The sequence below is a fragment of the Hylobates moloch genome, unplaced genomic scaffold (assembly GCF_009828535.3).
Source record: "Hylobates moloch isolate HMO894 unplaced genomic scaffold, HMol_V3 SCAFFOLD_14, whole genome shotgun sequence".
NCBI classification, from domain to species: domain Eukaryota; kingdom Metazoa; phylum Chordata; class Mammalia; order Primates; family Hylobatidae; genus Hylobates; species Hylobates moloch.
This window is the reverse complement of record NW_026652289.1, coordinates 53,027,634-53,042,360: the sequence shown is the minus strand read 5'-3', so window position 1 is coordinate 53,042,360 and position 14,727 is coordinate 53,027,634. Positions and strand designations below refer to the sequence as shown.

The 14,727-nt window shown below is 46.3% G+C and overlaps 1 protein-coding gene across 9 annotated transcripts in view; it reads right to left on the bottom strand.

Moving 5' to 3' along the window:
- Nucleotides 1–12,275: 12,275 nt before the first annotated feature.
- The window catches only part of SNUPN (snurportin 1), a 28,186-nt gene continuing 25,734 nt past the window's right edge, over nucleotides 12,276–14,727 (bottom strand). For 4 of the 9 annotated variants that reach the window (XM_032175912.2, XM_032175911.2, XM_032175917.2 and 1 more), the window contains exon 9: nucleotides 12,276–12,920. In XM_032175912.2, coding sequence (XP_032031803.1) covers nucleotides 12,597–12,920 — 324 coding nt within the window. In that variant the 3' untranslated portion in view covers nucleotides 12,276–12,596. The remainder of the gene's footprint in view (nucleotides 12,921–14,727) is intronic. The other 5 variants (XM_058427806.1, XM_058427805.1, XM_058427809.1 and 2 more) reach the window with 4 other exon arrangements.

Here is a 14,727-nt window from a genome sequence, read left to right as displayed (position 1 = left end):
GCTGGGATTACAGGCGTGAGCCACCGCACCCAGCTGCTTTTTTTTTGTTTGAGACGCAGTCTCGCTCTGTTACCCAGGCGGGAGTGCAGTGGCACGATCTCGGCTCACTGCAACTTCCACTTTCCTGTCTCCGGTGATTCTTGTGCCTCAGCCTCCCAAGTAGCTGGGATTACAGGCGTGAACCACCGCGCCTGGCCCCTCCTTGCTTTTTTTTTTGAGGCAGAGTGTCACTCTGTCATCTCAGCTGGAGTGCAATGGCACGATCTCAGCCCACTGCATCCTCTGCCCCCCGTTTCAAGCAATTCTCCTGCCTCAGCCTCTCGAGTAGCTGGGATTACAGGTGTGCACCACCACATCTGGCTAATTTTTTTATTATTATTATACTTTAAGTTCTAGGGTACATGTGCACAATGCGCAGGTTTGTTACATATGTATACATGTGTCATGTTGGTGTGCTGCACCTATTAACTCATCATTTACATTAAGTATATCTCCTAATGCTATCCCTCCCCCCTGCCCTCTCCCCACACCCCACGACAGGCCCTGGTATGTGATGTTCCCCGCCCTGTGTCCAAGTGTTCTCATTGTTCAACTCCCACCTATGAGTGAGAACATGCGGTGTTTGGTTTTCTATCCTTGCGATAGTTTGCTCAGAATGATGGTTTCCAGCTTCATCCATGTCCCTACAAAGGACATGAACTCATCCTTTTTTATGGCTGCATAGTATTCCATGGTGTATATGTGCCACATTTTCTTAATCCAGTCTATCATTGATGGACATTTTGGTTGGTTCCAAGTCTTTGCTATTGTGAATAGTGCCGCAATAAACATGCGTGTGCACGTGTCTTTATAGCAGCATGATTCATAATCCTTTGGGTATATACCCAGTAATGGGATGGCTGGGTCAAATGGTATTTCTAGTTCTAGATCCTTGAGGAATTGCCACACTGTCTTCCACAATGGTTGAACTAGTTTACAGTCCCACCAACAGTGTAAAAGAGTTCCTATTTCTACACATCCTCTCCAGCATCTGTTGTTTCCTGACTTTTTAATGATCACCATTCTAACTGGTGTGAGATGGTATCTCATTGTGGTTTTGATTTGCATTTCTCTGATGACCAGTGATGATGAGCATTTTTTCATGTGTCTGTTGGCTGCATAAATGTCTTCTTTTGAGAAGTGTCTGTTCATATCCTTCGCCCACTTTTTGATGGGGTTGTTTGATTTTTTTCTTGTAAATTTGTTTAAGTTCTCGGGGACTGTTGTGGGGTGGGGGGAGTGGGGAGGGACAGCATTAGGAGATATACCTAATGCTAAATGACGAGTTAATGGGTGCAGGAAATCAACATGGCACATGGATACATATGTAACAAACCTGCACATTGTGCACATGTACCCTAAAACCTAAAGTATAATAAAAAAAAAAAATTGTTTAAGTTCTTTGGAGATTCTGGATATTAGCCCTTTGTCAGATGGGTAGATTGCAAAAATTTTCTTCCATTCTGTAAGTTGCCTGTTCACTCTGATGGTAATTTCTTTTGCTGTGCAGAAGCTCTTTAGTTTAATTAAATCCCATTTGTCTATTTTGGGCTTTTGTTGCCACTGCTTTTGGTGTTTAGTCATGAAGTCCTTGCCCACGCCTATGTCCTGAATGGTATTGCCTAGGTTTTCTTCTATGGTTTTTATGGTTTTAGGTCTAACATTTAAGTCTTTAATGTATCTTGAATTAATTTTTGTATAAGGTGTAAGGAAGGGATGCAGTTTCAGCTTTCTACATATATATCCGGCTAATTTTTGTATTTTCAGTAGAGACAGGCTTTCGCCATGTTGACCAGGCTGGTCTCGAACTCCTAACCTCAGGTGATCTGCCCGCCTCGGCCTCCCAAAGTGCTGGGATTACAGGCATGAGCCACCATGCCCGGCCCAAAACACATTATGTTTTGTTTTGTTTTTCTGAGACAGAGTCTCAATCTATCACACGGGCTGGAGTGCAGTGATGCGATCTCAGCTCACTGCAACCTCCGCCTCCCGAGTTCAAGCGATTCTCATGCTTCGGCCTCGTGAGTAGCTGAGATTACAGGTGCCCACCACCATGCCCAGCTAATTTTTGTATTTTTAGTAGAGGTGGAGTTTCACACGTTGCCCAGGCTGGTCGTGAACACCTGACCTCAGATGATACACCCACTTCAGCCTCTCCAAGTGCTGGGATTACATGCGTGAGCCACCACACCCAGCCCAGAATAGACATTTTATAAAATAAGACATTTAAATCTCAACAGGCATATGAAAAGATGCTTAACTTCACTGATCATCGGAGAAATGCAAATCGAAACTACAATGAGGCCAGGCATGGTGGCTCATGCCTTTAATCCCAGCACTTTGGGAGGCCGAGGCGGGTGGATCACTTGAGGTCAGGAGTTCAAGACCAGCCTGGCCAACATGGTGAAACCTTGTCTCTACTAAAAATACAAATATTAGCCGGGCACAGTGGAGCACACCTGTAATCTCAGCTACTCAGGAGGCTGAAGCAGGAGAATCGCTTGAACCCGGGAGGCGGATTGCGCCACTGCACTCCAGCCTGGGCAACAGAGTAAGACTCCGTCTCAAAATAAATAAATAAAATAAAACTACAATGAGATACCATCTCACCCCAGTTAAAATGGTTTTTATCCAAAAGACAGGCAATAACAAATGCTGGCAAGGATGTGGAGAATAGGGAACCCTCATACACTTTTGGTGGGAAGAATATAAATTAGTACAACCACTATGGAGAACAATTTGGAGGTTACTAAAGAAAACCTAAAAATATAGCCAGGTGAGGTGGCTCATGCCTGGAGGCTAAGGCAGGAAGATCACTTGAGTCCAAGATTCCAGGAGTTTGAGTCCAGCCTGGGCAACACAGTGAGACCTCATCTGTACAAAATATAAAGAAAATTAGCTAGGAGTAGTGGTGCACACTTGAAGTCCCAGGTACTTGGGAGGCTGAGGTGTGAGGATCACTTGAGCCTGGGAGATAAAGGCTGCAGTGAACTGTCATTACACCACTGCACTCCAGCCTGGGCAAGAGAGTCAGACCTTGTTGAAAAGGGAGGAGAGGGGAGGGGAGGGGAAGGGAGGAAAGGTGTAGGGGAAAAGAAGGGTGAGGGGAGGGGAGGGGAGGGGAGGGAAAGGAAGAGGAGGGGAGGAAAAGGGGAGGAGAGGAAAAGGGGAGGGGAGGGAAAGAAAAGGGGAGGGGAAGGGGGAGAGGAGGAAAGGGGGAGGGAAGAGGGGAAGGAAGGGGAGGGGAAGAGTGGGGAGTGGGAGGGGAGGGGAGAGGGAGGGGAGGAAAGAAAAGAAAAACCCAAAAATAAAGCTACCAATCCCCCTCCTAGGTATATACCCCAAAGAAAGGAAATCAGTATATTGAAGAGACATCTGCACTCCCATGTTTATTGCTGCACTATTCACAATAGCTAAAATTTGGAAGCAGCCTAAGTGTTCATCAACATATAAATGGATAAAGAAAATGTCGCACAGATACACAATGGAGAACTATTAAGTCATAAAAAAGAATGAGGCCAGGTACAGTGGCTCACACCTGTAATTTCAGCACTTTGGGAGGCCGAGGGGCAGATCACTTGAGGCCAGGGGTTGAAGACCAGCCTGGCCAACATGATGAATCCTTGTCTCTATTAAAAAAAAAAAATACTAAAAATACAAAAATTAGCCGGATGTGGTGGCGCACACCTGTAATCCCAGCTACTCGGGAGGCTGAGGCATAAGAATTGCTTGAACCTGGGAGGCGGAGGTTGCAGTGAGCCAAGATTGTGCCACTGCACTCCAGACTGGGTGAAGAGTGAGACTCTGTCTCAAAAAAAAAAGAGAGATCCTATCATTTGCAACAACGTGGATGGAACTGGAGGTCATTATGTTAAGTGAAATAAGCCAGGCACAGACAGACAAACTTCCCATGTTCTCACTTATTTTGTAGGAGCTAAAAATTAAAATAATTGAACTCATGGAGATAGAGAGTAGAAGGATGGTAACCAGAGGATGGGAAGGGTGGTGGGGGGTGGGGGAGAAGTGGGGATGGTTAATGGGTACAGAAAAATAGTAAGAATGAATAAGAGCCAGGTGCAGTGGCTCATGCCTATAATCCCTGCACTTTGGGAGGCCAAGGCAAGTGGATGGCTTGAGCTCAGGAATTTGAGACCAGCCTAGGCAACATGGCAAGACTCTGTCTCTACTAAAACTACAAAAAAGATCACTTGAGCCTGGGAGGCAGAGGTTGCAGTGAGCTGAGATCACGCCACTGCACTCCAGCCTGGGTGACAGAGTGAGACCCTGTCTCAAATCAAATAAATAAATAAATAAATAAACAAAAGAATGAGTAAGCTGTATTTGCTAGCACAACAGGGTGACTATAGTACAAAATAATTTAATCATACATTTCAAAATAATTAAGAATATAATTGGACTGTTTGTAACACAAAGGATAAATGCCTGGGATGGATACCCCATTTACCTTGATGTGATAATTATGCGTTGCATGCCTTTATGAAAATATCTCATGTGACCCATAAATATATACATCTACTATGCGATGTACCCACAAAAAAGAAAAAGAGAAAGAAAAAAAATAGCATGTTTCAGGTCTCTGTCTAGAAAGCTTATCCTCCCCTCCCAGCACCTTCTTCACCAGACATATCTGACTCATCCTTAAGGTCTCAGCTCAAAAGTCACTTCCCCAGCAAGATCTTTCTTGATTACTCCCTAAACTGAATTGCACTTTCTGAGACTCATAGCACCCTTTTATTCGTCAGAGAGCTGATCACAATTTGTAATTATGCACTTGTTTCTACATTCATTGGCCTAGTGTTTGTGTGCCTTACTACATTGTAAGCTTCAGGACGGCAGGAACCACATCTGTCCTGTTGGCCCCTGAACTCCCAGCACCTAGAACCTAGAACATAGTAGGCAATCCCTTGATAAATGTGTTGAATGACTGAATCAAGGAAGATGGCCACCTTATCTATGAGACATATCTTACCATTTTCTCCTCTCTTTTGTTGTATTTATTTGGGTTTAAGAATAGACATACTTCCAATGCTGGAGTTGGAATTTTATAACCTTCTCCACCAAACACTTTTATTTCTAAAATCCAAAGCTCCTCTCAAACATTGCTCCAAAATCTCTACTGCCTATAAAAGAGACTTGTGTTGTGCTATAAAGATGATTTGAGGCCGGGCGCGGTGGCTCACGCCTGTAATCCCAACACTTTGGGAGGCTGAGGTAGGTGGATCACTTGAGGTCAGGAGTTCGAGACCAGCCTGACCAACGTGGTGAAACCCCATCTCTACTAAAAATACAAAAATTAGCTGGGCGTGGTGGCGTGCGCCTGTAATCCCAGCTACTCAGGAGGCTGAGGCAGGAGAATCGCTTGAACCCGGGAGGCGGAGGTTGCAGTGAGCTGAGATTGCACTATTGAAATCCAGCCTGGGCTACAGAGCAAGACTCCATCTCAAAAAAAAAAGATGATTTGGCTATAAAACATTCACCCCGCCCCCCCCGCCAAAAGAAAGAAAGGTGGGCATAGTGGTGCACGTCTGTAGCCCCAGACACTCAGGAGGCCGAGATGGGAGGATTGCTTGAGCTCAGGTGTTCAAGACCAGCCTGGGCAATGTAGTGAGATCCCATCTCTAAAAAATATATGTCTATATAGAGTGCAGTGGTACAATTATAGCTAATTGCAGCTCTAACTCCTGGCCATAGGAGATCCTCCTACCTCAGCCTCCCAAGCAGCTAGGACTACAGGCACATATCACCATGCCCAACTAATTTTTAAATTTTTTGTAGAGACAAGGTCTCGCTCTGTTGGCCAGGCTGGTCTGGAACTCCTGGCCTCAAGAGATCCTCCTGCCTTGGCCTCCCAAAGCACTGGGATTATAGGTGTGAACCACCATGCCCAGTCTCATTTCTTTATTAGAAAGGACAGCTAGGGTGATTGCCTTTCCCTTTTCCAATGTACAAAGTCAGTTTTTAGGCTATCCTTTTAATCACGTACACAGAACTAAATATAGTTCTTGTTCCTAGAAGTCTGCAGCATATCCAAGCACCTGTTAGCAGCCTGCCACACACCTCTATTCAGCTTTCTCAGCAAGGTCACTCCTCTGTGCAGCAGCAGAGAGGAGGGGTTCTCCTCCAGGGTGCTTTCTCATTCCACCTTATTATTTCTTCATTCACTCAACTAAAAGTTATTGACGTAACAAGTGCCAGGCATAATGCCAGGCACTGGGGACCTAAAGATGAGGAAGACCAGGTTCCTGACCTCATGGAACTTGCTAGCTAATAGAAGGAGTATGTAGTAAAGAACTTAACCTTGCAAAGAGAGTTCTGGCCTTTGCCCTTTGCTCCTGGGAGGTAACCTCTAAGCCCTTGGAATGTCTTGCCTGATATAAGTATCCTTGTTTACCAGGAGGCAGACCTTAGGCCACACTGGACAGTCTAACAATGTGATTTAGGCAGAAGTCTTTGGGGCGTACCAAATAGTTTAGCAATGTGATGAGGGAGGAGGGGAGACTTTGGATCACACTTTATCAGCTAGACTTCTGGAGGGGCTGGAGACTGAGGTCAGTCACATGGGCAGACAACCAGGTCCACATAACTGAGCCCCAGTAAAAATTTTGGACATCATTCCAGCCAGACACGGTGGCTCATGCCTGTAATCCCAGCACTTTGGGAGGCCAAGGTGGGCAGATCACCTGAGGTCAGGAGTTCAAAACCAGCCTGGCCAACATGGGGGAAATCCTGTCTCCACTTAAATTAGCTGGACGTGGTGGCAGATGCCTATAATCCCAGCTACTTGGGAGGCTGAGGCAGGAGAATCACTTGAACCCGGGAGGTGGAGGTTGCAGTGAGCCAAGATTATGCCACTGCACTCCAGCCTAGGCAACAGAGTGAGACTCCATCTCAAAACAACAACAAAACAAAACAACAACAACAACAACAACAACAACAAAAATCTTCGGACATCAAAGCTCAGGTGAGATTGCCTGATTGGCAATACTCTGTGAGTGTTGTTACACATACTGGGAAAATTAACTCTGTCCATGATTCCACTGGGAGCTCTGCATTTGGAACTTTCCTGCTTTCTGCTCCATGCATCTCTTCCCTTGGACAACTTTACTCTGTTTCCTTTCACTGTGATTAAACTGTGATGGTGACTATAATAGCTTTTTTTTTTTTTTTTTGAGATGGAGTCTCGCTCTGTCACCCAGGCTGGAGTGCAGTGGCGCAATCTTGGCCCACTGCAACTTCTGCCTCCCAGGTTCATGCCATTCTCCTGCCTCAGCCTCCCAAGCAGCTGGGACTACAGGCGTCCGCCACCACGTCCAGCTAATTTTTTTTTATTTTTAGTAGAGACAGGGTTTCACCATGTTGGCCAGGCTGGTCTCGAACTCCTGACCTCATGATCCGCCCGCCTCGGCCTCCCAAAGCGCTGGGATTACAGGCATGAGCCACTGCGCCCGGCCCACATCTTGATATTTTTGAATGGTAGCTTGAAGGACCTGTTTCAGAGTGTCTTCTTACTTTTTTTTTTTTTTTTTTTTTGAGACGGAGTCTTGCTCTGTCACCCAGGCTGGAGTGCAGTGGCCTGATCTCGGCTCATCGCAAGCTCTGCCTCCCAGGTTCACGCCATTCTCCTGCCTCAGCCTCCCGAGTAGCTGGGACTACAGGCGCCCGCTACCATGCCCGGCTAATTTTTTGTATTTTTAGTAGAGATGGATTTTCACCATGTTAGCCAGGATGGTCTCAATCTCCTGACCTCGTGATCTGCCCGCCTTAGCCTCCCAAAGTGCGGGGATTACAGGCATAAGCCACCGCGCCTGGCCTCCACCTGGTCATATTTCTTTAGGGATTATCAAACCACCTCTTGCCACCTGTTTTAAAGATGGTTGTGTTGGCTGGGCATGGTGGCTCATGCCTATAATCCCAGCACTTTGAGAGGCTAAGGTGGGCAGATCACTTGAGCTCAGGAGTCTGAGACCAGCCTGGGCAACATGGCGAAACCTTGTCTCTAAAAAAAATACAAAAATTAGCCAGGCGTGGTGGCTCATGCCTGTAATCCCAGCTACTTGAGAGGCTGAAGCAGGAGGATCACTGGGAGGTCAAGGCTGCAGTAAGCTATTATTGCACCACTGTACTCCAGCCTGAGCAACAGGGTGAGCCCGTCTCAAAAATGGAAAAAAAAAAAGATGGTTGTGTTATAGGTTGCTATGACTGCATATTAGTTTTCTAGCCAGCCCTCTAAACAGCACCCAGTTTCTTTTTTTTGTTTGTTTCTTTTCTTTTTTTTTCCCAGGCATGGAGTGCAATGGCGCAGTCTTGGCTCACCACAACCTCTGCCTCCCGGGTTCAAGCGATTCTCCTGCCTCAGCCTTCCGAGTAGCTGGGATTATAGGCGCGCACCACCATGCCCGACTAATTTTGTATTTTTAGTAGAGACGGGGTTTCTCCATGTTGGTCAGGCTGGTCTCGAACTCCCGACCTCAGGTGATCCACCTGCCTTGGCCTCCCAAAGTGCTGGGATTACAGGCGTGAGCCACTGAGCCCAGCCCCCAGTTTCTTTTTATTGTGGAGTCATCTTCCCACGCAATATATTTGAGTGATGCTATAGTCTGGGATAATTGCCCTCCCTTAGTCAAGTGTCAGGTTCATAACTCAAGACGGGCCAATCACATTCTCCTCCCACCTCAGCTCCCAAGTAGCTGGGACTATAGCCAGCACGCCTGGCTATTTTTGTATTTTTTGTAGAGACGAGGTTTCGCCATGTTGCCCGGGCTGGTCTTAAACTCCTGGGCTCAAGTGAGCCACCCATCTCGGCTTCCTAGAATGTGGGATTACAGGCTTGAGCCATCACACCTGGTCCCTAACTGATACTATTGCCATGGCCTACCTTGCTTGCCTTGGCAGGAGGGCCAGCTTGGCATGAGTTAGCAAAGAACCACTATTTGAGATCACCTATTTTATCTCAAGTACTGCTGGAATCCATTCACCTAGAAAAGACCAGGGTTTTCAACCAGTAGATCCAGAATAAGTAGTCTTATTGAATCAAAGGATATATTAGCCAAAATTATCAACAAGCACAACTTGATATTTTTGAATGGCAGCTTGAAGGACCTATCTCAGAGTGCCCTTTACATTTTTAACTGAGAAGCCAGTATTATCTATTGATCATTGAATAGCAGTGTGTCCCCTGGTCATATTTCTCTCACTCTCTGTCTTTTTTTTGTTGTTACAAAAACTGCCAGCTCTCACAGTGATTATAATATTTTACCACACCTATGCATTTACAATCTTTTTTTTTTTTTTTTTTTTTTTTTTTTTTTGAGTCTCACTCTGTTGCCCAGGCTGGAGTGCAATGGCACGATCTCGGCTCACTGCAACCTCTGTCTCCTGGGTTCAAGCGATTCTCCTGCCTTAGCCTCCTGAGTAGCTGGGACTACAGGCACGTGCCACCACACTCAGCTAATTTTTTGTTTAGTAGAGACAGGGTTTCACCATGTTAACCAGGATGCTTTTGATCTCCTGACCTTGTGGTCCTCCCGCCTCGGTCTCCCAAAGTGCTGGGATTACAGGTGTGAGCCACCACGCCGGGCCTACAGTCTTAACGTTAACTGAGAAAAGTCATGCTGAGTTCCAGTGGCTGCATTGGAAGAGTTTGTGTCACCCTGATCCACTTGTGTTTGGCGGTGATTTATCTACATTTGCTATTTCTCCACTTGGTCATTTCTCATTAATGTCTAAACCTACTGAAATTTGACTTCTGTTCCTGCCACTTCAAGTCCTCTCAAAGGACTAGTGGTCTCCTGTTTTCCAAATCTGAGGGACATTTCCCCAGCTTTTTCTTACCTGACTTCAGCTGCCATCTATGTGCTGATACCTCCAGACCTGTATCTATCTATTTGCCATTCATCTCCAGTCACCTTAATACTCAGCATGTCCCAAACTGAACTCAATACCTTTCCTCCTCAATCCCCCTCAACCGTGCTTTTCCTGGGATCCTTGTCCTTGCTAGTGGCACTCAGTCACCCATATTAGGAATCTAGGAATCATCAGAATGATGATTCCATTTCTTATATTTCACAGCTAGTGAGTCACCATGTCCTTTAATTCCCACCTCTCCATTTCCTCTACAACCTTAATTCAAACCTTCATCATCTCTCTCATAGGGTACTGCCAGATCCTCCTACCTAGTTTCCCTGCCACTAGTCTTTTCCCCTTTGAATCCATCCCTGCCATAGCAGAGTGATTCTTTCTAAAAATATAAGTTTGATCATGTTACTTCAAGGATGTACCATTGCCTGCAAGATACATGTGAAGCTTCTCATCCTGCCATGCAAGTTCATTCATGACCTGACCTTAGTATATCTCTCCAGCCTCATAAATTACCTTGCCTCCTTTGCTGCCTACGTTTCAGTGATGCTGTTTTACAGTTCTGTGTATAAACGTATCTGTTTCATACTTTTCCCCTACACCATCCCCACTCTGACTTCATTCACCTGATGGATATACCTACTCATCTTTGAAAGACTCCATTCAAAAGACACCTGTTTGAACATTTTCCCCTGCAGGTAGAGTAGCCATTCTTTGTGCCCTCCCCATCCATACAGCCACCTCTCACAGTGATTATAATATTTTATCACACTTATGTATTTACATATATATTTCCCAAACTCAAGGAATAGTCCACAGACTACCCTTACTTCTGATACCAGTTGCAGGTTTGGGGACCCCTAAGACTACCCTCTGGTTATATAATTTGCCACAAGGACTCACAGACCTCATTGAAAGCTGTTATAGTCTCCAAGCGCGGTGGCTCACGCCTATAATCCCAGCTACTCAGGAGGGTCAGGCAGGAGAATCGTTTGAATTGGGGAGGCAGAGGTTGTAGTGAGCCGAGACCATCCCACTGCACTCCAGCCTGCGCAACAGAGCAAGACTCCATCTCAAAATAAAAAAAAATCAAGTTGTGCTTGTTGATAATTTTGGCTGATATATCCTTTGATTCATGCAGCTGTCCCCAGAGTGTGTGTGCCTGTAGTGCCTGTGTGCACCCTTTGGGGAAGTAGTCCTTCCAGACCTGATTATTTCTGAACAGAGTGTGGCCAAGTCACTATTGACACTAGCATGCACAGCTTCTGAACTGATACAGTTGGCTGCTGATAGCACAGACTAGAGCACTCAGAAAATTATCAAACAGAGACTAAATGTTTAGGCACCTACAACACGCTCCTTGGCAAGAGGAACACAATGTTCCTATTACAGAATTGACCTAAATTCAGGAAAGAGCTTATTGATGTAGGCAAATGCTTGAATCTGCAGCCTGCAGGATCATCAGTGGATGAGGGTAGGAGGGGAGAGTCTTCCTTCTCCAATTTTACAAGGTCAGCTTGAGCAACTCTCTAAGAGCCGATACTAAGACTAGTTCCACTGGATGTACTGAAGTTGTGTAATCAGGCTCCAAATAACTACTACCTCTGCCCGAATCTGTTCCCAGAACTAATCAACATGCAGGGACCACTGCATGTCAGACAAGAGCTGACCTGGATCCCTATGAAAATCTGTCCACAGGACACTAGTGCTGCTGGAGGGAATGGTGAAGTACTTGTATCCATGACAGAGTCCTAGAAACATGGGAAGCAATGTGGGAGCTGACTGAAGCCACAGGAAGTGGGATCCATTTCCTGAACACAAAGCAGAAACTAATTAGTCAGTTTCCAACACAATCTTCCATTCTCACAGCTGCCAAAGAGCTCTAGTTCACAAATCTCAAGGGACCTTGCCTGCTCAAAGTACTTTCTTAGCTCCCTTCATCCATGACACAAAATCTAAAACCTGCTCTCTCCAGCCTCTTCTCCCAAACTGTCCTGGTGGGCTTCTTTTTCTCATGGGAGTGTGAGCTCCTCAAGGGCAGGGACTAAGTCCTGTCCACCTCCATAACCCCTCTACTTGGCAGGGGCCTAGGACAAGCTTATCTCCTGGTAGGCACGAATGTTTGCTGAAGGAATGAATGAACTACATTTGCATTTTATCTCTGGCAATGTCTAAACCAAAGAAAATCACACTTGTCTTCTCAGAAGAGGCAACATATTCAAATACCCAGAATTGCAGTTCCTGGTAAAACCTTTCGGCAGCAGCAACTGGAAACTCAGCAGAATCTTTGAGCGCTAAAAAGAGTGAAATGGGCCAAGACTTGAACAGCCATGGTTGAAGTAGCCCAGGGACTGAGGTGGGAAGGGGAGATTCATGGCTATCTAAAGCTTAAGAACCACAAACCAGTTCTTTCTTACAAATCACATATATTTACATTGTGGATCTGGGATACACTTATCACAGTAGGAGCTGCTCAAATCAATCTGAATGCTATGCAATCTGGGAACCTCCCCATAACTGTTTGAGCCAGCATTTCAGATTATAGATAAGCTGTTTCCAGCTGGACTGGGTTTGGAAAGTTCACTCTAAAGAATGAAGTCACCTGTTGTCACTGTCCTCCTCCCTAGGATTCCTTTTGGGGCCAGGTACCATCCTGTGGCTCCTTAAGGAGGCTTCCCTCTTTAATTCTCCATGAGGCTTCCAGGGTGGTCTGGGCTATGGGGAGAACTCTTCAACTTGGGGGTAGACAGGTGCTCCAACTCATAGTGCCCATTCTCAGGGGCCTTGTGTGTGAGTTTCTCCTTCATGCCTTCCTTCTGGCTCTTCTTGTGCTCCATAATCTGCTGGAGCTGGTACCCAGCATAGTCTGGCTTGGTGGTCAGCGGGCCAGCCGGCACAGCTACACCAAGGACATCTGACACCATGTAGGGGCGCAGCCAGCCCACCAAGGGGGTGCTCCCGGGGCTGTAATGGGTCTGCTTGTGGTAGAAGAGAAGTCCATCTACCTATAAGATGGGGGGAAATTGAGGATCAAATGACTTCTGGGGCCACATGTTTCCAGGAGAGCCTATACACACAAGGGCAGCTCTTGTGGCCTGACTCCTTTTTCTGGGTCACTGACAGAGGAAAGAGTCCCAGCTTCTCACACATGCAGTTTCTCTAAATAAAGAAATGGCCTAGAAAACTAAATTTGAGAAAATAAAAACATTGGCTGGGCGTGGTGGCTCATGCTTGTAATCCCAGCACTCTGGAGGCTGAGGCAGGCAGATTGCTTGAGCTCAGGAGTTTGAGACCAGCCTGGGCAACATGGTAAGACTCCATTTCTACTAAAAATTCAAAAAAATAGCCAGGCATGGTGGCACATGCCTGTAATCCCAGCTACTCAGGTGGCTGAGGCGCGAGAACCGCTTGAACCCAGTAGGCAGAGGATGCAGTGAGCTGAGACCGCACCACTGCACTCCAGCCTGGCGACACAGTGAGACTCTGTCTCAAAAAAAGAAAAAAAAAAAAAGAAAAGAAAAACATAAATAGCACTTTCCTGTTTACAGAGTGCTTTCCTGCCCACTATTTTGCTATCTTACCCATGATGGTGTCTGGGAGATGGGGCTGCTCATACTCAGGGAGTTCTGAGGACCTCTTTAAAACACACAGTGAGAAGGAAGCAGGAATTCAACTTGAACTCTGGTCTTCTGTCCCCAGATTCCATGGACTTTCCACCACTTAGGAGTCTGTGTTGTGTTGGATGAGCTCTGTGCATGGAATGAAAAGCAGAGGAACTGGACAGGCCCCTCCGGGGCAGCAGACTGCTGCGCACAGGGGAAACAGGCTGTCCAGATGCCCTGCTTCCCTGGCTACTGTTGGTTGCCTAAATCTCCCCCTAAATTGTTTGTGAGCCATGCTCTGGGAAACAGTTTTTCTCAACAGGAAGACCTCCTACAGTCCCACATTTTATTTTCTATGATTCAGTGACTCATCTCTAAAAAGCATTTATTGTCACTGGGGCATAAGGGTTATAAATAAAGATGGTATTCTTACCACCTTCTTAATTGACTCCCGGAAATGCTGGCAACTCAGCCTTTGCCATTTCCTCATTCAGGAAGCTGTGATCCTTATACAAAATTACATCCAGTTCAAGCAAATGCTTGCAGTGACTAGGCAGATTTTTTTTTTTTTGAGATGGAGTTTCACTCTTGTTGCCCAGGCTGGAGTGGAGTGCAGCGGTGCGATCTCAGCTCAGTGCAACCTCCGCCTCCCGGGTTCAAGAGATTCTCCTGCCTCAACCTCCCAAGTAGCTGGGACTACAGGCATGTGCCACCATGCCTGGCTAATTTTTGTATTGTTAGTAGAGACAGGGTTTCACCATGTTGGCGAGGTTGGTCTTGAACTCCTAACCTCAGGTGATCCACCTGCCTCGGCCTCCCAAAGAGCTGGGATTACAGGTGTGAGCCACTGTGCCCGGCCAAGGCAGAATTTTTAAGGGAATGATGGGCAAAGGAAAATGTGCTTGTTGAGCCTAGAGAAGGTAACTGCAGGTTCTGAGGCTGACAAGACTGTCGAGGACTGGGGAGCCTCTGTTTTTTTTTTTTTTTTTTGAGACAGAGTCTTGCGCTGTTGCCCAGGCTGGAGTGCAGTGGCTCAATCTCGGCTCACTGCAACCTCTGCCTCCTAGGTTCAAGCGATTCTCCTGCCTTAGCCTCCTGAGTAGCTGGGATTACAGGCATGTGCCAATACGCCCAGCTAATTTTTGTATTTTTAGTAGAAATGAGGTTTTGCCATGTTGGCCAGGCTGGTCTTGAACTCCTGACCTCAAGT